The following is a 25,217-nucleotide window of genomic DNA, read 5'->3' on the forward strand; positions in this document are numbered from 1 at the left end:
ATTTATAGGCATCGTTCACTTCGTAGATTCGAGTTTTTAATTCGAATTTAGATGTGACATTTTTTGAGAATTTTTTACTATAAAAACTTAAAACTGAAAACTCAAATCGGTGAAATCAACGAGGCCATAATTTGCTTAAACATAAAACAGATGCAACATTCTCTTTTTCAAGAATCTGATTGTTAATAATTCAAGGAGATTCTTAGAACACTATACAGATCTGTAATAATATATATATATATATATATATATATATATTATATATATTCCTTTTCAACTGTGATTGCACAAGAGAAACTCCAACATTTAGCAAAGGTTGAATTTTCTTCATAGTACTATAATATAGTTGAAACGTAGTGCTGATTTTAATTTTCTTTTTTGTCACAGATAGCTAAATAATTATCAACTGTTATTATATTGCATACTCTAATATTTTTGTAGTAATTATAATAATGATTTGTAATTACTAATGTGTCAATAAAATAAACTTTGGTATCATATTTTTACTTCGGGGAAATTAAAAATTTATGAATTTTTTTTCTGATATTGGCCAAAAAAAAAAAAATGACTCACTGCCAAATAATTACGACAATATGAAAAAGGAAACATCCGTGATTATTCTACAAAGAAATCAATTATTTTGACCACGCCCGATGTTTTTTCATTATAGTTCTTTTTCCTTCCTCTTGCTGCGAGGTTGCAGTGCAAGTACACCGAAGTCACTAAAAAAGTTTAAGGTCTCATTAGCTTTATAAATTTAAATTTTTAATTTAAATTAATATGTGATATTTTTTTGAGAGACTTGAGTCTTTAATTTGAGTTAAGATATGATATTTTCTGAAAATTTTTAACTATAACAGAAAAAATTAAATGTGATATTTTTTTAAAATTTTTAATTATAAAAATTTAAAATTGAAAATTCGAATCGGTGAAATAAGCAGAGACCTTAGTCTGTTCACTTCACTGATTTGAGAGTTTGTAATTTGAGTTAATATGAGATTTTGTGTGAGCTTTTTACTGTAGTAAAAAAGTTAAATGTGACTGTTTTTGAGAGTTTTTTACTGTAACAAAACTCGAATTGGTGAAATGAACAGGGCCTACCCAGGATACGCAAACCATTATCAATTGGTCCTGTTTTGTGCCTAGTATTAGTAATTAGTATAATAATGAGAAAAATTTTGGAATGTAACGATAGTAATTTTTGGTGCAGGCATTACTTCAACATGACATATTGAAATCTCTCCACACCTAACCAAAGCATAATTTGACGTCATTTGAACATTAAAAAAATAAGTTTCAGTTGTTATGTCACTAGCAAATGTTTCTACCAAGTTCTTTATCAGAAATGAAGCACACCGTTTTGAAGACATATGCTTGCGAGTTCTTTCCTCATGCAACTCAAAGTCCTTGGAAGAAGGTCTCTGTGTACACAGCCCAATTATCAAACTGGGTCTTAACTGTAACTTGTTTTTAAGTAACAATCTTTTGACATTATATGCTAAATGCTATGGAGCTGAATATGCGCGCCACTTGTTCGGTGAAATGCCTCATAGAGATGTTGTGTCGTGGACTGGATTGCTGTCTGCTTATACCAGGGATGGGAAGCATGGTGAAGCCCTTGAATTGTTCAATTCAATGGTAACTTCTGGGGAGAGCCCGAATGAGTTTACGTTCTCGAGTGTCTTGCGATCGTGTTCTGCTATGGGCGAATTCGACGAGGGAACTCGCGTGCACGCCTATGTGATAAAACTCGGGCTCAAGTGTAACACATTTTTGCTTAGCTCTTTGATTGATTTTTATGCAAAGTGTGGCTGCAGCGAGGAGGCTCATGGCATGTTCAGATATATGGACAGTGGTGATACTATATCTTGGACAACTATGATATCTTCATTAGTCCAGGCTCAAAAATGGAGTCTGGCTTTAGAGCATTATAATGATATGATCTGTTCTCGTGTTACTCCAAACGAGTTCACTTTCGTGAAGCTTTTGGCGGCATCCTATCATCTTGATTTGAATTATGGGAGACTACTACATGCCCATTTGATAATGCTTGGAATTAGGTTTAGTTTGGTCCTGAAGACAGCTCTTGTGGAGATGTATTCAAGTTGCAAAAGGATGGAAGATGCTGTTAAGGTCTTGCATCAGACGAGCGAGTATGATGTAACGTTATGGACCACTGTTGTTTCTGGTTTCACCCGAAACATTAAAGTCAAGGAGGCTGTAGCTGCAATGCGCAAGATGGAGATCTTTGGGTTTGTGCCAAATAGTTTCACGTATTCTAACATACTGACGGCTTGCTCAGCAGTTTCTGCACTGGAATTGGGAAAGCAGATCCATTCGCGAGTTATTATGACTGGTCTGGAGGCTGATGTTTGTGTTGGAAATGCACTTGTTGATATGTATATGAAATGTTCCCACCTTGTAGAGGATGGTTTGAGAGCCTTTTGGGGGATAACCTCGCAGAATGTCATCTCGTGGACTTCTTTGATTGCTGGTTTTGCTCAGCATGGTTTTGAACAAGATTCTTTCCGGTCTTTTCTGCATATGCAAGCAGCAGGGGTGCAACCAAATTCGTTTACCCTATCTTCCGTCCTTAGAGCTTGCAGTACAAATAAATCACATAGTCAAACGTTGAAGCTCCACGGATATATAATAAAAGCTAAAGCATATTCTGATATAGTTGTTGGGAATGCTCTTGTAGATGCTTATGCTGCACTAGGATTGCTGGATGATTCATGGCGTGTTATAAGCACGATGAGGCATAGAGATACCATCACCTACACAAGTTTAGCCACACGAATGAATAAGTTGGGCCGTCATGAAATGGCACTGGATGTCATCAATCGCATGTATAGAGACGGCGTTAAGATGGACAGATTTAGCCTGGCAAGTTTTTTATCTGTGTCAGCTGCCTTAGCAACAATGGAAGCTGGTAAGCAACTTCATTGTTATGCGATTAAATCCGGTTTTGGGGGCTGCACTTCAGTTTCTAATGCCTTAGTTGACTTGTACTGGAAGTGTGGTTATGGAAATGATGCTTACAAGGCTTTTGCGGAAATATCTGACCCTGACGTTGTATCATGGAATGGGCTAATATCTGGATTGGCATCAAATGGTTATATCTCCGGTGCTCTTTCTGCCTTCGATGACATGAGGTTAGCAGGACTCAAACCCGATTCTGTTTCTTTCCTATCAGTGCTTTTTGCTTGCAGCCGTGGTAATTTGGTTAATTTGGGTATCGAGTATTTCCATTCAATGAAAAGCATGCATAATATGACCCCGGAAATCGATCACTATATTTGTTTAGTAGATCTACTTGGCCGAGCTGGCTTGTTTGAAGATGCCATGGAAGTGATTGACAGCATGCCCTTTAAGCCAGATACTTTAGTATATAAGACATTATTGGGTGCTTGCAAACTCCACAGAAACATACCTCTTGGGGAAGATATGGCAAGACGAGGTCTTGAACTTGACCCATCCGATCCGACTTTCTATTCGCTACTTGCCAACTTGTTTGACGATTCTGGCCGGTCCGACTTAGGCAGGAAGACCCGCGAGCTGATGAAAGACAGAGGAGTAAGAAAGAATCTTGGCCAGAGCTGGATAGAGGTTAGGAACAAAGTTCATATCTTCAATGCAGGAGATAGGTCACATCCACAGATAAACGAGATCCATGACAAAATAGTATCACTCGCAACCGAGTTAAGAAAACGAGGATATTCGTCGTATGGAGATACGAAAGGTTCTTTCTATCACAGTGAGAAGTTAGCTTTTGCATTTGGTCTTCTTAATACACCCTCAAAGGCCGCTGTACGGATAAGCAAGAACATGCTTATTTGCGGCGAGTGTCATGACTTCATAATGCAGGTGACCCGATATATTGACCAAGTGGTAATTGTTAGAGAGAGGAACCGAATCCATGCCTTCAAGAAGGGGGAATGCTCGTGCAGAGGCTGCTGATAAATTTCACAGTCATTCTCTCTCTCTTGATATCGGCCAACGTGAGCATTCTAGGATTCGATGTTTCACCGTTGCTGTATTCTTTGCCTGAACTAGCTTGCTTGTTATATTCATTTCTTATGTTGCTTCTTCATTGAAGTTGGCCACTAAATTCCGGAGTACGAGATTTTGGTAAAGCCTTTAGTATGGTGTAAGATATGGGCACAACGAGGATGCTAAGTATCAGAAAATGGACGTCAGGAATTACGATACAAATGTGAATTAGTATTTCTACCAAAACAAAAAACAAAAAACAAAACAAAAACAAAAACAAAACAATCAAACAAAAGCTGCTGTGATTAGCCAAAAAAACAAAAACAACAGCTGTTGTAACTTTGTAAAGTCTAATTGCAAGTAATACGGCTATAAAAACACCACCATCTCCGGTTCTTTTTTCTGTTAATTATGACTAGTCCTTGTTCAACTATGTATGATAATATATATATATATATATATATATATATATATCCCTGGCTCCCCATTAATTAAGAAGATAATGAACATTACCTGTTTTGCATCAAGCTATTTGAACAACCAACAACTCTACGCATTTCATTAAACCTCGTTTATAAAGTAATAATTACTCTTTACATCCAAAATATGAAATCAAGATCCAAAAGAACCCTTTGTCCTGCCTGCTTACCGCAACGGAAAAGATGCTAAAGATAGACAAATCACGCATAGCATTACAGTTTTGAATGCAAATGCAAGGGCAGAGATCAATTCAAAAGGCAAAAGTTGTTGTAAGGCCGCCAGTCAAGTATATTCTTAAGATTTTATTAAAAACGCAAACCTCTAACGCCACAATTTAAACTCTGTTTAATATAGCAAACATCTGAGGAAAAGGGAACAAAGACAGGACATTGACGAAGTCCTCGAACACATGCTGGCATAACTTTACTTCGATGGTGACTCCTTAGAGGTGCCTGACGGTGGTGGATCCCTTTTTGAGGACTCTTGAAGTCTCTCTAGCGTCTTGTAAAAGGATTCAGGAATTGGAGGCGGTATATGACGAGGAATGTGCCCGGGAACTGGAGCATCGTTCTCAATCACCTCACACTCGTAGTCACTTGGAATATCCCATGGTTGCCACTCTGCAAAGCAAAAAAGTTACAAACACAGTCCACATCTTTGTGCGTATTGATTGAAGAAAGATTCGAAATTTAAAGAACAATTGTGAACTTCACCAAATATAAATGCATTTTAATGCAACATCGCTCTAAATTTCTTCAGACTAATTGTCACAAAGTAATTGTCATTATGTGAAGAAAACAAAACACATTAACAGAATTTCCATTTCAGTGGATCAAGCAATCCAGTTCTCCAATATGTAAATTCTCAAGCCTTTACAATAAGCAAAACTTCACAAGGCTTGGAAATCATATTCCTCCTTTTTCCATCGTTAAAATCCTTCATACTTCTTCAGAGAATCCGAGAAAAAGTTTCCTTTTCCATTTCTGTTTCCTCTTTCACGAAAAACCAAACGAAGATGTAGAAGTCAATAAATTAAAAAACCTATTTGAAGTGATTTTGACTAATTATCGAGCATCATCGAACAAACAACCCCAATTTTCATTTGCATTTGAATTATTCAAGTGTTTGGCTTACCACTAGAAAGAATAAAAGAATCCAAACCGTTTCCCTTTCAATTCCTGGCTTCTATCAAACTTCAAACGATGGACATGTATCATTAACGAAGTCAAAACACAAATATTGAGACTTCCATGATCAGTCACATATTCAACAAATTTTTCGAACAGCAACCAAACAAAGATCAAACGAACAACATGATTGACAAAAAATATCACATTCCTAAAGTTCCAAAAAAAAAAAAAGAGTAAAAATATTTGAAATGTAGCATTAACGCAGACAAAACACAAATATCGAGATTTTCATGATCAATCACATTTTGAATCCATCTTTCCGACAGCAAAGAAATCACATTCCTACAATTCGAAAAAAAAAAAAAGGTAAATACGAACCGATCATTTTGCTGATGAGGAGGAGCTCGTCGCTGGCCTCCTCGATGAGCTCCTCGACCTGGCCGCAGGCGAGGCGCTTCTCGATGACTTCCCAGTCGTTTTCTTCCTGACAAATCTTGAGACGGTGGTGCGTGAAATGCTCCACCGCCTTCCGGTAGCCCTCGTCCTCAGGGATGGCCTGGACCTCCTTTAGGGTTTTGTTGTAGAGGTCGATCAGGATCTCCCTCGCGTTTGGGACCACCGCCAGCCCCACGATCCCCGTCGACTGCTTCACCTTGGCCAATAACGGCCGTCCGATCGCTCGGAGGAACATCTCTCTCTCTCTCTCTCTGTGGATCTTGGATTTACTCTCACGGCCACCGCACTCGCCGAAACTTTGTAAACAGAGAGGTTTACTCAGAAATTCGGAGAAAAGCGTGTTGGGATTTGGGGTTTCTGTCCGGTGAGATCGGTACTATTAGTCCGGTCACTTCAACTCCAACTATGCCACGTCACTGTAGGCCCACATATAAAAGGGCTTGCTGCCACGTCATGAATCCAAGAATGTTAGGCCCGTTCCTAAAAGGGATGAAGGCCCATTGTAGTAGAATAACAAATTCTAAAATATTTTAAGAATAACAGAATTGTATAGTTATTCTAATGATCTTAATGCTACAAAATTAAATAGTAATTATTATAATGACTTTTAACTTTTGTTATTTATATGTAGTATTTATAAATGATATTCTAAATTCTTTTGTTATGTTTCAACATAACGTGTATGCTTATGTTTTATGTCTCACAGTCACTCACTCCTAGAATTAACATGTTACAATATATGCAAATCAACAAATCTTCTGTGTCGTCTTTTATTTCATGAGATAAAATCATAAAATTGTATTTTGTTTTTTAGAGGAAAGAAGAGTTATACTTTTTTAAAGTGCATGAGTTTAAATCTTTACACTTTATTGTTAATTAATAAAAATATATTAATCAAGAGTAAGAAATAAAATTAGGACCCATCCACTGGATACAATCAATTATCGACTCCACAAGATAACATAGTGGATCAGGGTAGTAATCTACTAGATTTCCGACGTTGGAGACGACCGGTGATTTGTGATGATTTTGGGAAATAATTTAATAGATCACTAGTGATAATCTACCAATTTACTCTTTACATTATTCAACCAAAAAAAAAAAAAACGCTTAACATCCAATAATATAAAGTCTAGATAAAAAAGAACACTTTGACCTGCCCTCTTACCGCAGTTGGAAAAGATGCTAAAGCAACCAAAATCGGCATATCATTACAGTTTTGGATAAAAATGCAAGGGCTGAAATCAGTCCAAAAGCAAAAGTTGTTGTAAGGGCGCCAGTCAAGTATAAGGGGATGTTTGGTTGGAGGATTCAAATTATAATTTGAATTATAATTCATGATTTGTTATAGTATTTTCTCTTATAAAAAATACACATAACTCAAAAATAATTCTAATCACATGATTCTAATCTATAAACTAAACATCTCCTAAATTTAAGATGCGCTCTGGCGTAACTTTACTTCTACAGTGACTCCTTGGAGGTGAGTGGCGGTGGTGGATGCCTTTTTGAGGAGTCTTGAATTGCCTCTAGCGTTCTGGTGACGAAATCAGGAAGCTGAGGTGGTATAGAAACATCAATCGTAACCCTGATAGTCTGTTTAGTTTACTGATTTAAATTTATAATTTAAGTTAAGATGTGATTTTATATGAGAGTTTTTTACTGTAATAAAAAAATTAAAATCTCGTTCATTTCACTGATTTAAGTTTAGAATTCAAATTTTATTACAGTAAAAAATTCTTAGAAATAGTCACATCTAACCTTTTTTTACAGTAAAAAGCTCTCACATAAAATCACATATCAATTCGAATTAAAAACTCGAGTTAACGAACTAAACGGACTCTAAATGTGATTATTTTTTAAAAATTTTTACGATAATAAAATTTAAATTTTAAACTCAAATCGATTAAATAAATAGAATTTTAATACCATTATAAAAAGGCCACACGTGCCACACGTCATCGTCACTCTTGATGTCACTACAAAAAGGAAACACATCAACGTCACTCTTGTTGAAGTCCCATGGTCGCGACGCTGCAAAGCAAAAAAAAGTTACAAACACAGTCCATATAATTTTGCGTATTGATTGAACAAAGAAATGGAAACTTTACTGTACTGAACTAATTTACAGAAGAATTGTGAACTTCACCAAATAAATGTAAGCGAATTTTAATGCAATGACGCTCTATCTGTCTTCAGAACAATCAGAACAACTATTAAGATACATGGACTTGAGATAACTAGCACTCCGTAGAACTTTTGGCACAAATTTACCATTAAATATTATTTTGAGATTTGTCTCGTAACCGTGATTATGTAAAGAAAACAAAATAGGTTGACTAATAAAGTTCTGTTTATTTCACTGATTTGAGTTTAAAATTTAAATTTTATTACAATAAAAAATTCTTAAAAACAGTCACATCTAACTTTTTTGTTACAGTAAAAAATTCTCACATAAAGTCACATCTCAATTCAAATTAAAAACTCAAATTAGCGAACTAAACAAGTCTTAAAATTTCCATTTCAATGAATCAGGCAAAGTGTTAAAAGGCATGGAAATCACATATTTCTCCATTTTTTTCCCCACAATTCCTAATTCTTCATACTTCTTCAAAAAATTTGAAAAAAGCTTCCTTTTCTTATTTCGATTTCGGCTTCTTACTCCAAAAAGAACAAAGATGTAGAAATAAAACTCAATAAATTAAAACAACTATATGAACATGTTACACTAGCTAATAATCAAGCATCCTCATTTCCCATATTTGAGAAATCTTCAAAGAAACAAGCCCACATTTTCTTTCATCACACTTGAAATTGCTAATGTGTTTGGCTCACCACTAGAAAGAAGAAAAGAACCAAAAACTTCTCCCTTTCAATTCTTAGATTATGGGCCAGTTGAAGATTATTGTGCTTTTAACATGTGTTTTTAGTAAAAACACTATTTTTACTTAAAGTAAAAATAAAAGTAAATTTTAAAAATTACACATTTAAACTCCTTAAAATAACTTAAAAAGTGTATTAATTTTATGTGTAAAATATTTATGTATACTTTTACAAAATACTATAATTACATTATTTATTGTGTAAAATGCTTTTAAAATTTTTTAAAACAATTCTAAACACACCGTCAAACTTCAAATGAAAGAAATGTAGCATTAACGTAGTCAAACCAAAAAAAAATAGAGACTTTCATGATCAACATTCAGCCACATCTTGAATCAAATTTTTGAACAATAATTGAACAAAGAGTCTGTTTAGTTCACTAATTCGAGTTGAGGTGTAATTTTATATGAGAATTTTTTATTGTAATAAAAATAGTATGTTTAGTTCACTGATTCGAGTTGAGGTGTAATTTTATATGAGAATTTTTTATTGTAATAAAAAAATTAAATGTGATTAATTTTAAGAGTTTTTTTTACTCTAATAAAACTTAAATCGGTTAACGGACCAAGAGATCAAACAAAATGATATAACATTTCAAAAATTTGAAAAAAAAAAAGAAAGAGGGTTTTTACGGACAGATGAATTTGCTGGTGAGGAGAAACTTGTCGCGAGCCTCCTCGATGAGCTCCTCGACCTGGCCACAGGCGATGCGCTTCTCGACGACCTCCCAATTCTCTTCTTCCTGGCAAACCTTGAGACGGCGGCGAGTGACATCCTCCACCACTTTGCGATAGATCTCGTCCTCAGGGATGGCCTGGACCTCCTTTAGGGCTTTGTTGTAAAGATCGATTAGGACCCTTCTCGCGCCCCACGATCCCCGTCAAATGCTTCACCTTAGCCAATAACATTCGTTCGATCGCTCGGAGGAACATCTCTCTCTCTCTGGATTTTGGATATACTCTCACGGCCACCACACTTGCCATAACTTTGTAGAGAGGAGGGTCAGAAATTCAGAGAAAGTGCGTTGTTGTTGGGGTTTCTGTCCGGTGAGATCGATACTGTAGTACTGTTGGCCCGGTCACTTCCTGTCTGAGTTCTCCACGTCATTATAGGCCCATATAAAAGGGCTTATCTGACACGTCGTGAACCTAAAAATATTAGGCCAATTGTGCTAGAAAAAAAGAAAGTCATAAGATGAAAAAAGAAGGAAAATTTTAAAAATAATCTTGAAATGGAGCCTTTTATTTCTATCTCTAAATATTAATTCATATATTTTTATATTTTAGACTAAAATTTATTAAGTGATAGAGTTCTTTAAAAAATAAGTACTTTTAGTAAATTAAGTATTTAAAGAGGTAGTATCTGTAATTTTTTCAAAAAAGAATACTCATTCCTTAATTAGGTATATGTCTATTATGTAATAGATGAAAAAAAGAATGTCTCATAAGTTGTATTATTTACACATAAGTCTATAAAATAATATGTAATGACATTTCTATCATTTATTAATTATTTTAAAGTTAGTTATATAAATTTATAACCACCCACATAAAAAAAAGGTGTATTTAGAATGAATTATCTCAATAACTATAAAATAGATAGATATATAATATTATTTAATTAATAACATATTCTAAACACGTAAAAACTTCTTGGTGAAAATTACACACAGAGAGAATATTACTAAACTTATTTTAAGAGTGCACGAGTCAAAAGAGTATTAATAAATAATAAATAGTAAAATCTAGATTCATGCATCTAAAAATGTATTTACCTCCATTCCCCATTACATAATTAGTGAAAACTTTAGTCACATAATAGTTATTTTAATGCTATAAAATTACATAGTAAATATTATAAGAATTTTAATTTTTGTTATTTATAAAATACTAGCTATATTTCAAAATAACTAGTAAGATTATATTATGTCTCGCCCACCCCTAGAAGTAATATGGTACAATACGTGTCAATTAAATTTTGTAATAGTTCTGCAAACGAAAGAAAACTTAGGAGTTGTTAATTTACATTTTTTGAGTTGGTGTGATTTGAGTTTAATTTGAATATGATTTGAGTTGAGACTCTAATTTGAGTTTGTATTTGGATGTGCACATTTTGAGTTATATTTTGAATTGAGAATCTATTTGAGTTTGTGTTTGGGTGGGTCAAAACTTGAATTTATATTTAGATAGTATTTTAATAAAAACTCAATGGTGATGGAAAATTTTAATAGGGTATATGGGTGGGGTTTTATTCGTCTCTTCATTGTGAACGCATAAAAAAATATCTAAATCAGAATTAAAACGAAAAAGTTATGGCGTCTTTAAGAATATAAAAAATATTATTTATTAACTTTAATTTGAGTTTATGAACTTAAGTTGAAGGGAGAACTTGAACTCAGATTTTAGCTCCAAGTTCAAGTTAAAATTCAAGTTCAAACTCAAATTTTATAAAAGAACTTGATTTGAATAAAATTGTAACTTGAGTTTAAACTTTTTTTCAATTTGAATGTAAATAAATAAGGGGCTGTTCTTTTAGAGTGTAATTTGAGTGTAGTTTTTTAGTTGAATTTGAGTTATAACTTGAGTTGAAGTTGTAACTTGAATAAAGTTGAGTAAAGTCGAATAAAATTAAAACTTAAAATAACGTGAATTTGAATAAAATTAAAACTCAAGTTGTATTTTTTTAAATTTTTTAGACAAAAAAACATGCCCTAAGTCTTTAATTTTATGAGTTCCGATGGCATGACTGTTGGCGTCTATGACGTCTTCTCTGCCATCTTTTCTTTCACATGATTTGATGAGAAAAAATTGTAGTTTTTTTCAATTCCAATTATTTTTCAAATATTCTTTGATCAATTGTTTTCCGGTTATGTATCTTAGATCAATAATCAATTCCACGAGATAATGTAGTGGATCAGGATAGTAATCTACTAGATTACGCTTGCAACTTGCGCCGATGATCGACGTTGGAGACCACTGGTGATATATGCTGATTTCGGGGATTAATTTGATAGATTACTAGTGATAATCCACCAATTTAATCTGTCCGTATCGGCAACTACTGGTAATATACTAATATCTATTGAAATAAGAGACATAATCTCGCAGATTACACTTGTAGAGCACTTTGACAACTAGCAGGAACAATCCAGACAAAATTAGCAATTTCAATAAAACCAATCGTGCAAAATATGTCTCGTTTTCTTAGTTGAAATCATTAATCATTGATATAGTTGAAACCAATCAGTCTTGTTCTTTCACAACACAAATTCTATTATTATAGTCTTACAAAAATTCAAACTTAACTTTTTTATTATGATATTTTTCTCTCACATATATACAATTCTAAAAAAAAACATATAAAACCCAAATAGCATATAACGTTATTCTTTAGCTATAAAAAAGACGTTTTTATTTAGTTTCAAATAGGCATATATGAGTCCGTTTAATTTGTTGATTCAAAATTTTAATTCGAATTGATATGTAATTTTATGTGAGAGTTTTTTATTATAATAAAAAAATTAAATGTAATTATTTTTGAGAGTTTTTTACTGTAATAAAACTCAAACTTTAAACTTGAATCAATAAAAAAAAAAAAAAAAAAGGAGACCAACGTATTTCACAGATAACTACCATAATTTGGCCTTGAGAAGTATTTGATTCACACTCGAAACTTGGAAGATCAAAAGAAGATGGATAAAGCTAGTGTCCGTATGTAAAGCTGCGCTGCTGCTGTCCACATTGCCCAACTTGCATTCCTGAACTGAGCAACAACAGTTTCCTTTATACACTGTAAAGAAAAAAAAAAAACTATTTTCTCGTACTATTCATTATTAAAACTTTATTTATGATTTTCTTGTGCAATTTTATGTGTCTTTTTTTTATTTAATTTTTTTCTCTTTCTCTCTGACACTTTCATATGGATGGTTGTATTAGACTGAGCTATGTCATTAATCATTGAGGGAACTATCTCCAATTGAGACTAAAGTGCACTTCTTTTTTTCTTTTGATAAACGAATTTTGCCTTTTGTAAAGTCCAGTGTTATAATCCTAGCATAGCCCAAGCATGCACAAATAAAATCAACCGTATAACGTTTTTTTTTTTTTTTTTTTCTTTACGTTATATGGCTAATTGAGGATATGAACCTTTGCACGTATTAGATTTTTCGTGTCGTATGATGTGATAATTTTTTAATTACAAACTAGAGATTGAGCTCATAAATCCTCTTATTTTTGTCATTTTTTGTGTCTCTCAATAAGATCGTGTCATATTAATAAACTATCATGATCTCTCATTGTGCAATTTTATGTGTCTTTTTTTTATTTAATTTTTTTCTCTTTCTCTCTGACACTTTCATATGGATGGTTGTATTAGACTGAGCTATGTCATTAATCATTGAGGGAACTATCTCCAATTGAGACTAAAGTGCACTTCTTTTTTTCTTTTGATAAACGAATTTTGCCTTTTGTAAAGTCCAGTGTTATAATCCTAGCATAGCCCAAGCATGCACAAATAAAATCAACCGTATAACGTTTTTTTTTTTTTTTTTTTTCTTTACGTTATATGGCTAATTGAGGATATGAACCTTTGCACGTATTAGATTTTTCGTGTCGTATGATGTGATAATTTTTTAATTACAAACTAGAGATTGAGCTCATAAATCCTCTTATTTTTGTCATTTTTTGTGTCTCTCAATAAGATCGTGTCATATTAATAAACTATCATGATCTCTCAATTGATGTGATATGAAATTTCAATTGACTAATATTATATTATTAGAAGAGCATAAAAAGGGGCATGAGAGTTAATTCCACAAACTAATATCCAGTGTAATTGTTTAGAGATTAAATGTCATATCAATTGGTGTGAGGATGTTTGGTAGAGGGATTCGTTCCCTGATTCGAATCATAATTCGTGATTCACTATAGTATTTTCTCTCATAAAAAATTTACGTAAATCAAAAATAATTCGAATCACATGATTTGAATCCTCCAACCTAACGTTCGGCTCAATATTACTCATTTTGTGTAAAGCTTTTTTTTTAGAAAATATTTTTCTTTAGAGTAATGTATTAAATGAGCATTAGTAAATGCCGTGAGGAGATAATGATTGGATATCAATGACATTCATCGATTTCGATTAGACTACGGCCAATCAGTTATAATAATTTTTTGAAATAGAAAATTAATTTAAAACATTTTCACTCATTTTTTTAAATATCTTTCAAAACACGTATTAAAAACACGCGTCAAAGTGTATAATTGATGAGAAAGAAAACGAAAATAAAATAATAAAATGGAAATAAATTTCATCAAAATCTTGAGAGTTTTATGACTTCTATACTAGTTGTAAAAGAGATAGAATCAATTTTGTAAGATTCTGGAGAAATCACCAAGAAATTGCAGAATCAACCAAACCTGGTATGTAGAGAAATTCATTTTTTTCTCTTATGAATCATTCTCATTTAATTTCAACGTGTTCATAGTATTCTCCAAATCATACGGTTTTTTCAATTAAGCCTTTTTCTAATGTCATGATTTCTCGCTTTCAATAGAATTCCAGTCATTCGTTTTCAATGGGATTTTTGCACATCTTAGTCAACACACGAACCAATCGAATTAAGGCAAGAGTATTTCTTTCCTCATGAGATGTGAAAAATAAAAATAAAAGTAAAAAATAAATTTTTTTCTGTTCGCTAATTATGAGTTTTCCAAGTAGGGAACACTGATTTTACCATGTATATGAGTACTAATGTTCTTTTTTTCCCCGACTGTTATTTGCTAATTGATAATCAATTGATAGGTCCATATATAGTTTTTCTACCCAAATCTGATTACTTCTCAATGATGTTTGTTCTTGTTAGCCCAATAATTGTTATGCTTGTAAGACAACTAACCAAACTAACATATTAATTACACATGGGAATTCTTTTACTTATAACTTTTAGCCAATCCATGAACATTTTCCGCCTAAAAAGTAGGGCAATCAAACCATTCTGTTTAAAATAACCATTTTGGAGCACAATGTCAGTACTTTTTCTAGAATCTAAAATAAAATAATGGAGTTTTTTTTTTTTTTTTTTTTTTTAGATTCTGAAAAAATAATCTATTAAAAAAATTTTTTTTTCAAAATTAAAAAAAAAAAAAGGGGTTTTTTTTTTTTTTTTTAATTTTGAAAAAAAAATTTTTTAAAAAAATTTTTTTTTCAAAATTAAAAAAAAAAAAAGGGGTTTTTTTTTTTTTTTTTAATTTTGAAAAAAAAATTTTTTAAAAAAATTTTTTTTTCAAAATTAAAAAAAAAAAAAGGGGTTTTTTTTTTTTTTTTTTTTTTTAGATTCTGAAAAAATAATCTATTAAAAAAATTTTATTTTCAACCGTGAGATTTATGTTAAAAATTATTTATTCTGTATATTTTTTTAATCTGATGTAATTTTAATTATATTTTTCATAAAACAAAATAAAACAATAACTATAAAAGAATCTTTATCCCTTTTAATTAACACAAGATGACCTTTTGAGATTTGTTTTTTTCTCTTTTGTTTTGTTTTTGTTTTTGCTAAAGATGTTGTTTGAGGTTGGTTTAGAGATATATTAGTCATCATTCCTCATAATGTAATTTGCCTTCAATAAAAGATTAGATAATCTACCAACTTGCATAATTGCATTAATAATCTAATGCTTTGGATATTATTGTTGGATTACCCGCACTTATGAATGCCCATTATTTATAGATTGTCCAAATAACAACTAACACTAATAACTTATAATTTTCCTCGTCCGGAAGAGATAGTTTATGACAAAGCTTTTATCTATTAATTAGTTGGAATAAAATATATTTGACCAACTCTTACATCTAAGAATAAAAAAAACATTTTTCTTTAGCAAAAAAAGAATAAAAAACATTTGACCTTAGAAACCACGAGCCGCGCAAGTCTCCTAGCGTGAGCCACAATATGAACATATAAAAAAAGGATATGTGTTATATTAAGAGGGAAAAGAAAAAAAAAAAGATATTTATCCGATAAAAATAAAATAAAATATAAAAATAAAAAGACAAAAGAGGATCTTGTGTTTGTCTCGTGAGAAAGGCGACTGAAGCGGAGCCGGTCAACTCTCTCTCTCTCTGAAAAGCTTCCTCCCTAGCATGGAGCCGACAACTGTCATCAACCCACTTGATTGTCCCAAAATACAACACACTTCTCTCCTATTTTCTCTTAATTGAAAATTTTTATGGTAGAATGTTTTATCGATTTAAATTTTAAATTTATTATAATTAAAAATTTTTATATAAATTCACATATTAATTTAAGTTAAAGAATTAAATAATGTTTAAAAATTTTTTAAAATAAAATTTTAATTTTTACATTGCAATCATATTAGATTAAAAAAAAATGTTAAATAAATTGTGTTTTTCTTTTACTAGTGCCACTTGACTCACAATCTTAAGTGCGGCCGACCAAACATAGCTCGAGTTTGGACTCATGCTTATATCATGTGTCATAACAAGTTCATCGAGCCCATTAACATTAAGTTGAAATTTAATTATTTTATGATAGAGTGCATATTAAGTAGAAAATTCATTTACATTGAAATGAAATAAAAGGATGTGTATGGCATCTACAAATACTATTTTTAAAGAAAAAAAAATACAAAATGTATACTATCATCGTGAGTTAGGTAAGTTGATCGGGTTGAACATAATAAAAAATAAAAAATGACAATAAAATAATGCTAATCATTTAACTCAAAATAAGAAATATATAAAAATAAAGTTAACTTTCATCATAATATTAGTGTTATAACACTCCAAAATAATTGATAAGTTATAAATCAATATGAAAATAAAATATATATATAACAAATTTAAATATATAAGTTATAAACCAATAAAAAAACAAATATAAAAATTGATATAACATAAAACATAATAGGGTGTTAAGTAAATCATGTAAAATATAAAATAAATATAATATATTATGAGGTAGGAAAATATTTAATTATATATATAAATAATTTGGATGGGTTCGGGTTAAGTTGGGTTAAGAAAAACTCAACCCAAACCCACTTAATTAATGATCGAATTGGGTTGATCTCTTAATCAGATTGGTCAGGTTTGAGTTATAATGGGTTGAATTATATGGGTTAATCGGGTTCGTCGGGTTGTCGCGCTTTTTTGTTCACCCCAAGTACCAATTTTAAAAACTAGTTGTTCACTAGAACGACTTTAATGTAAATATTAGGCTTAAAACGCACCACATTAGTGTTCTATTCGAATATCAATGCTCTAAAATTAGTAATCATCTAATTCACTCCTCGTGCCTAATCCCGACCTGCCATTTAGGCTTCTTTATTTTACCGATTCGAGTTTTCAATTTTAGGTTTCATAGTTAAAAGTTCTTAAAAAATGTCACATCTAACTTTTTCTGCTACAGTTAAAAACTTTTAAAAAATGTCACATTTTAATTCGAATTGAAAACTCAAATCTGTAAAGCGAACTAGGCCTTAGTATCACGCTCAGCATGGTCCAAAACAATCTCATGTTGAATCATACTCTAACCGCAAATTCTTGTGGCAAGTTGTCGTACTTCATAGACGGTTCGACTCAATTACTATCTTTAATTACATACGACAATTAAAAAAACTGATGAATATCAAACGATCCATAACTATAGCATCTTAACAGGACTGTATTTTTTATATCAAATAATAACATAAAATTATCTTTTTTTTAAAAATGAAAACAAATATTTTTTGGGCCAGCATAAAAAAGTCAAACCTTTGAACATAAGAGCCGTCACACATCATCCACGTAGGATTCTCTCCATTATATATGATCAAGCAGGCCACTCTCTTGCGTTGAGCGCGAACTAATTATCCAATTATAGTTAAAGAAAACCATAGAATTCTTTAAAAAAAAATTAAAAAAAAAACCAGAGAATTCCATCGCTTATGTGAAGCATATTTTGTCTTTTTTGCTGAATTTGTCCTTTTATGATTGTATTATTATTATTATTATGTTTGATTAAGCTATAAAACAGTCACCCCCACAAAAAAAAAAAAAAAACACAATAATATTAGTCATTTGGCATCATGGGTGATGACGCAAAAAACTGTTCCATGTGGGGGAAACAAACAAAAATACGGTTTTGTTAATGCTAAATACGTGGCATCTTATAACATATTATAAAATTATAACCAAAGTTCTAAAAAAAAAAATATTATGCAAATACCATATTACATTTTACCCCGTCACGTCATGTATGGTAAGTTTTTCCTAAATTCCGCAGGAAAAAAAAGGACTTAGTTTTAGAATTACTCTATTTGGTGATAAGTAAAAAGGGACGGTCAAACATTGACTGTTCCATTCCATGATGGAGTCACCATGAGAGCAACATTTCATCATCCCCATGAAAATGGAAAAGAGATATAAACACCAATTATCCTTTCACTCAAAATTAAACATAAAAATAAAGAAATAAATTCTTAAAATTAAAAAAAAAAAAGAATTGAAAAAACATATTGTATTGCATTTCCTAGAATTTAAAACGAACCTATATGGATTGTGGGTGGAGAGTAAAAAGGTTCCTTCTATATCTTTCTATACAATCTTAGAATCTCTCAGCTCTCTTTCTTCAATTCTTTTTTTTTTTCCCCTTTTCTTTTAATAAACAAAATGAAAAACCCTATGCCGGCTCACCAACTAGCTAACAGCCACCGCTACGGCGGCTCCGGCGACGGCACACCTACTTCTCGACGATCAGCATGCAGCACCGGGAGGGCTATAACCGAGCTGCTGAAAACCATAGAAAAAATCATCCGTCAATCCCATAATATTGTTGTTAGGAATCAGAATATTCTCATCGTCAATATCTTCCTCCTCGCCCTCCACCAAGCACTCTTCTCCGCCGTCGCCGATCTTCTCATTATCCTCCTCCTCCTCCTCCGCATCCCGCTTTACCGCCACCGACACCGCCTCCTCGTCCGCAATCTGCGCCGTCGAAAGCGGCGTCGTTGGGGATTGGCTCGCACCGGACTGCGGAGACGAGCACGAACTAACCGCCGCCGTAGTTGTGGCGGTGGCGGTGGTGGTCTTGGCTCTGGTGCTTCCGGCGAGGGAGTTCCGGTGAGCCGGACGGGGGTGAGTATGTTCGCCTGTGTAGGTGACGATGAAGAGGTCAGGATCCACGTTGCTACGCTCCACTTGCTTCCTCGCCGCACACCCCTTTGAGCTGCTGCATCGGTAATAGTTCCTTCGTACGGAAAAAACGACAACAACCAAAAAACAAAAAAGGAAAGAAAATATAATCAACCAGAAGAAAGAGAAGGTTATATAATATTGTGCAGTTTTAGGTGAGTTAATATATATGATACCTTGGGTATGGAGAGCCTTTAATTGGTTTTTGGCCGTATTTGCGCCAAGCCCATAAGTCAGAGTTAAGATTCTCGGCAGTTACTTGACACACTTGTTTCTTCAGCTGATTCTTCCTGTAAAAAGATCAAGCAAAAGGGAAACATGGTCAATTTAATTTCCTTTCTTTTACCATGCAAACGAAATAATGGTCAGATTTAATTAAAAAATATATACATAAAAATAAAACCTTTTTCTTGATCTGGGGTTTGTTGGAAGGTTGGGCGGTAATGGCATTTGTAAAGGTAGAGTGGTGGGAGCGAAAGTGCCATTAGAAGCATGAAATCCGGCCTGATGAACCTGTTGCGGTAGTAGTAGCTGATTATTCTGCTCTTTCTGTTGTTGTTGTTGTTGTTGTTGCTGCTGCTGCACTTGTGGTTGGCGTTGTTGGTCAACATGGAAATTACCCCCAAAGCCAGATTGGGGTGAGACCAATTGAGCAGTCCCAACGACGCCGTTCTGAGGCATTAGATGCTTGTATTGCTGCTCACGATGATGATGATGATGATGATGATGTTGTTGTTGGCCACTAGATCCTCCAAGATTGGGATTAATGGAGGAATTTGGAATAATATCACGGCTAGTAGTGGTGGTGGTGGGGTTGGGGAAAAAGCAGGCCGGTTTGAAGAAGAATTGCTGCAATTCTTGGAAAGCATTGTTTCTGGGCTCACCCAGCTTGGGAAAGGAAAACGGGTCGTTTTCCTCCTCGAATGTCAAAGAGGCCAACCAAGAGAGGGTAGTATTAGTACTATTACTACTACTTTCTTCCTCCTCCGACGACGTCGTTTTAGCAGTACTCACCATGGAAGATGCCGTGGTGGCTGATGATTTGCAGCTCCGAACCACGGCATAGAGATCCCAGTCGTCTGCCATTTTCAGCCGTTTTTCTGGGGGAGGGGGTTTCAGTTTTCGGTTTTTTAATTTTTGCCTTGAAAGTCTCGCCAGCACCACAATTCCTATGATCTTTTTTTATTTTAAAGGTACTGCTTTTTGGCGATTGAATAAGGCAGCTGGGTTAAGCAACGATAAGGGGAAGAGAAGAGAGAAAGGATGAAACAAAGGACGGCGCTGACTTTTGGGTGTGAGTTAAATCACAGAGACGAGAAAGAAATAGAGAGAGAGAGAGAGAGAGATTGTGGTGAGAGGAAATGGTGGAGCACTGACTTGGTAAATTATTAATTATTTATAGTGAAACAAGACCATGTTTCTTTTTATTTTAAGAAAAGGGGAAGAGAAAAAAAAATTTTAAAAAAAAGTAATGGGTATTTGTACTTTTAAAGAGAAAGGGTGTTATTGCAAAATAGAAAAAGAAAAGAAATTAAGAAAAAAGGAGAAAGGGTGGTTTTATCATTTATGGTTTTCTTTGGGTATTCATGGATTTGGAGGGTGATGAGCCTCTGAAGGGAAGAACCTTTACCCACCTTTCAGCCTTTTGCCTTTTGGGTTGACTTTTTGAAATTGTCAAACTCTTGTAAAGATGGCGTACATGCATGAGTGTACCCGACCAGTACTCGCAATCTGATTGGTCACTGGGCGCCTACGTGGAATCTTCACTAAAGTGGAGAGTTGGGCCACGCTATTTGTGTAATCGTGAAAAGCACCACCCGCGGCCATCGGGTTGCATTTGCACAACATGTCTGACTAGTGGCCTACATTCCCTTCCAAAGTGTTTCCAACAACCATCTCCGCCGGTGGGGCCTAATCTTAGAATTAGTCGCTTAAAGACAAATTATCTCTTGCCAATGTATAAATCCAATTGTACTCTACCATTAGCATATAATGAAGTGTCTTATCACTTCTCTAAAAGAAGTGTTTTTATACTTTTTTTTTTTGAGAAATTATACTAAATAATAGATTTTTAAAACTAAATTAAATGAATAATAAAATTTAAAACTATTTAAAATAAATCATGTGTCATTTATAACGGATAAAAAATCTTTATTTAATTTTCGTGAAAAAAAATCTTTTTACTCATCTACGATGAAACAATTACGCAGTAAACTCTTATTTACTTCAAATAATTATAAAATTTATTTTTTACTTAATTTAATTTTATAAATATATTGTTTACTACATTTTCTTTTTTTTAGCTAAATAAAGCGACATATTGCTTATTAAATAGAGTTTATCTTGTAGCATACATGTAAGTTTGTTACATGAATAGTATGAAAATGTTTAAAACGACAATATAAAAACAATACTAGATTATTTTGAACTTTTTTTTTTATTTTTTATTTTTGATAAGAATGAACTGTGTTTTCCTATATATTGACATTATTTGCTTGAAAAAGAAGTAGCCTAAGTTTTTTTTTTTTTTTTTTTGATGGTATAAGTAGCTTAAGTTTATTTAATACTGTAATACTAATTTAAGGGGCATAAATTAAGTCGTGTGTGAAGGACGCGCCTCTCTGCGGCTGAACATGGGAGTACGCGGAAGTCACCGTCTAAACCGTACGCGCTTTGAGCGTAGAGTACAACTTAAGATGGGCCCCACAAAAGATCCATACGAAGACCCCAAACTGGCAATCTCTCCCTCCCAAAAAACGCATTATTTTCTCTTTTCTCTGGAATTCAATGCCAATTCGCCATACATAACCAACCAAACAAACAAAGGAAAACGAAAAGTAAAAGAGAGAAAAAAAAAAAGAAAAAAAGAAAAAAAGAAAAGAGAAATAGAAATGGAAATTAAATGCAAAAGCACTTCTGTGGCACTCTGCAGTGGGAAGGCTCGGGGCTTCCAGAAGTTGTACCACGTGGAGATGGGCTCGAACCAATCGTAACCGTTGAGAAAAGTGGGCCCCACAATTAGGATTTAAGATCCGTTTAATTCACTGATTTGAGTTTTTAATTTGAATTGATATGTGATTTTATGTGAAAATTTTTTACTGTAATAAAAAAAATTAAATATAATTATTTTAAAAAAATTTTTATTATAACAAAACTCGAATCGATAAAATAAACGAGACGTAACTGATTTGGCGGGTTCCATGTCACTCCGAGAGAGGGACAGAAAGGGAAAAAGGAAAAACGTCCTTCCGTTTGATTTGTTCTGTACATTTACCTATGGTGATTTCAAGTACTTGTCGGTTTCAATTTTGCTGATGCGGTGATGGAAGGAAGGTGATGAATCTGGAGCCGTTGTTTGCTCTTCAAAAGTTGCTTTCTTTTCATTGATGTCCGAATCTTTTTGCATTTTTAACGGTGACTGATTTGGTTGTTGGTGCTACTGCATTTTTTGAGTGAAAAGTATGTTAAGTCGGTAGCCCAGGAAAGATCCAGTGCCTGCGGGATCAGCAATGGTAAAAAGCGCAAAAAAAAAAAAAAAAAAAAAAATCGGCTTCTCATACAGACCATGCACGTTTCTATATTTTAAAATTTCTCAGAATCTCATTAAAATACATAAAATTAAGAGAGTTTGTGCGGGATTATTTGATACATATACTCAAAACTCAATTCATGATTCTATTAGAATATTTTATCTCATAAAGAATTTAAATAAAAAAAATTCTTGTTAATAACTCTCACAAAAAATTTAAATCAAAACTTAAATTATAATTCAAATACACTTTTTAGAATTTTTCATAATAAATTCTAAATTAAATAACAACTGCATGCCATGACAATCCAGGTGGTTGCATGACATTTTTTTTTTTTCATATAATCATTGGCTAGAACATAACAAACAGAGTTTGATAATGTTAAAAGTAACACATAGTTTAATCTGAATAATAAATTAACATACCATATTTGCAAGTGGAAGCACATATTTTCATGGATTTTGTAGACTTAAATGAGTTTGTTTTGCTGATTAAGGGGATGTTTGGTTGGAGATTTGAATCATGGTTCATGATTCGTTACAGTATTTTATCTCACAAAAAATACACGTAAATCAAAAATTATTCTAATCATATGATTCTAATTCATGAACCAAACGTCTCATAAGTTTCTTTTGCTAATACCTGTTTGATTGACAAAGACTGATCAATTATAAAACATTCAACTTAAATTCGTTAACACACTCGTTCCTAATGAGCACTTAATACGCATAATCTAGTAAAGTTTATTCTCCCATTTTGAGTTTTGGTGTTCATAAACACATATATATAGTTTATTTTCTGATTCTTTAGTTGCACTTAGGGATTTAAAATTACTTTGTCTAAAGGATTTTACTGTGAGCAAAAGTAACACAATAATATTCGTAGTGCAATTTAAAAAAAAAAGTAGAAAAGGGTAGATGCAATAATGGGGGTCACCAAAGATGCACCAATTGACATTTCTTACTAATTAACTTGACTTTATAATTAGTAGTATAAGCAAATAATTGACTTATGTTACCCAGGAGATAATAGTAAGATTGAAGAAGGAAAAAAGTGCTCTAAAAGTGTTTTTGTTTGGTAACAAAAGCAGACTAAAAAGAGTAAGCAATAAGAGAATAATATTATCATAATAACAATATTATGATTACAAAAAAAAAAAAAAAGGAACAAGAGAAACAATAATAGAATAATTATGCTTCTAGAAACGAAGGAGATCTTCGTACATGATGTTCTATTCTTTAGCCTGCCTTTTGTTTTGGGGTTTAAAAAACATAATTATATATCGGCAAATATTTCTTAAGGTACTTTATTTAAATTATTGCTTTAAATAATTAGCGTACTTACATTTAGTTGCCTCACTCATATTGTAGTTGGCAACTGGGTGATTGATTGTAAAAGCCTAAGGAACAATTAGGCTTTAATTAAAATAAATAAATATAACATGAACAAAGATGTACAAAATTTTCGATTTCAAAAAAGAAAAAAAAAATGTACAAATTTTTATATCATTTTATATGTCAAGCATAAAGTGTGAACCTCTCTCTCTATGCTTGCAAAAAATTTCCAACCGAAACCACGAGAGAAAAACGGCTTTGATGTCATATAATTAATCTTAAACTACATACTAAATTAATAAAATATTTCCATATATACATATGCATTTTAATAAATGTAGAATGTATTCATGTGTTTCATTTTGTTACAACTCAGAGAAAAAAAGAGGAAAAAAAAAGGAAAAAAAAATTAATAGACTCTGATAATGTCCATTTTTCTCATTTATAAAGAAAAAAAAGGTTTTATTTAAATTTTTTCAATGTACCGTATGTGGGATTTTCAAAGTAGGATGAGCAGGACTATATTTTGAACTAACAAATTTGTATAATAAATACCGTTCTAAGAAAATCCAATTATGAATTATGTAGGCATCGTTCATTTCACCGATTCGAGTTTTCAGTTTTAGGTTTCTACAGTAAAAAGCTCTCAGAAAATGTCACATCTAACTTTTTTTGCTACAGTGAAAAGCTCTTAGAAAATGTCATATCTCAACTCGAATTGAAAACTCGAATCCGCGAAATGAACGAAGCCGTATAGTAGTAGGTTACTGTTTGGACTAGGTTGTGTTCTCTTGGTGTACGCTTAAAGTTAGATAAGATTAGATTGACAGGGAAATGAAGATTCAATCAAGCAAGACAAAGAAAAAGGTGTGGATCAACTTTAGCTTCACATCCGGTGTGGATCAGAGGCTTAAAAAAGTTGGATAAGATGAATGATGTATATGATTGTCATTATCATGGGATCTTCTGAAGAATACGGTTTCTTCATGGAATTGGCAACTTCTAAGATGAATGAGAGGGACAAAGGAGACCCTAAAGAAGATGAGGACCGGAGGGGTTAAGTCATTAAGTTTGGCAGGAGAACATGTTTAGTGATTGTCGTGAAGATACCTTTGCTATCAAGCAAAAGCAAAAGATTGTGATCTAGAGGCAATTCAGATCCCACTACCACTTCTTTTTTTTTTTTTTTTTTTTTTTTTTTTTTTTTTTTTTTTTTT

General features: G+C 32.7%; 3 protein-coding genes across 3 annotated transcripts; 1 reads left to right on the top strand and 2 right to left on the bottom strand.

The window, feature by feature from the left end:
• Positions 1-1,305: 1,305 nt before the first annotated feature.
• LOC21397364 (pentatricopeptide repeat-containing protein At5g52850, chloroplastic) lies at positions 1,306-4,139 on the top strand. Its single transcript, XM_010107425.2, has one exon. It carries the CDS (start codon positions 1,306-1,308, stop codon positions 3,958-3,960), a length of 2,655 nt encoding a protein of 884 aa, XP_010105727.2. The 3' UTR covers positions 3,961-4,139.
• Positions 4,140-4,549: 410 nt separating this feature from the next.
• Positions 4,550-6,411, bottom strand: LOC21397365 (probable NADH dehydrogenase [ubiquinone] 1 alpha subcomplex subunit 5, mitochondrial). Its single transcript, XM_010107426.2, has 2 exons — positions 5,982-6,411; positions 4,550-5,093 (listed from the first exon to the last, which is right to left on the bottom strand). The coding sequence occupies exons 1-2, from the start codon at positions 6,292-6,294 to the stop codon at positions 4,897-4,899; spliced, it is 510 nt and encodes a 169-aa protein (XP_010105728.1). The 5' UTR covers positions 6,295-6,411; the 3' UTR covers positions 4,550-4,896.
• A 12,097-nt stretch (positions 6,412-18,508) lies between these two features.
• On the bottom strand, positions 18,509-20,222 carry LOC21397367 (probable WRKY transcription factor 27). The gene is made up of 3 exons (XM_010107428.2): positions 19,540-20,222; positions 19,313-19,426; positions 18,509-19,191 (listed from the first exon to the last, which is right to left on the bottom strand). Exons 1-3 carry the CDS (start codon positions 20,220-20,222, stop codon positions 18,699-18,701), a joined length of 1,290 nt encoding a protein of 429 aa, XP_010105730.1. The 3' UTR covers positions 18,509-18,698.
• Positions 20,223-25,217: the final 4,995 nt, after the last annotated feature.

Source organism: Morus notabilis, unplaced genomic scaffold (assembly GCF_000414095.1).
Source record: "Morus notabilis unplaced genomic scaffold, ASM41409v2 Scaffold1094, whole genome shotgun sequence".
Taxonomy (NCBI): Eukaryota; Viridiplantae; Streptophyta; class Magnoliopsida; order Rosales; family Moraceae; genus Morus; species Morus notabilis.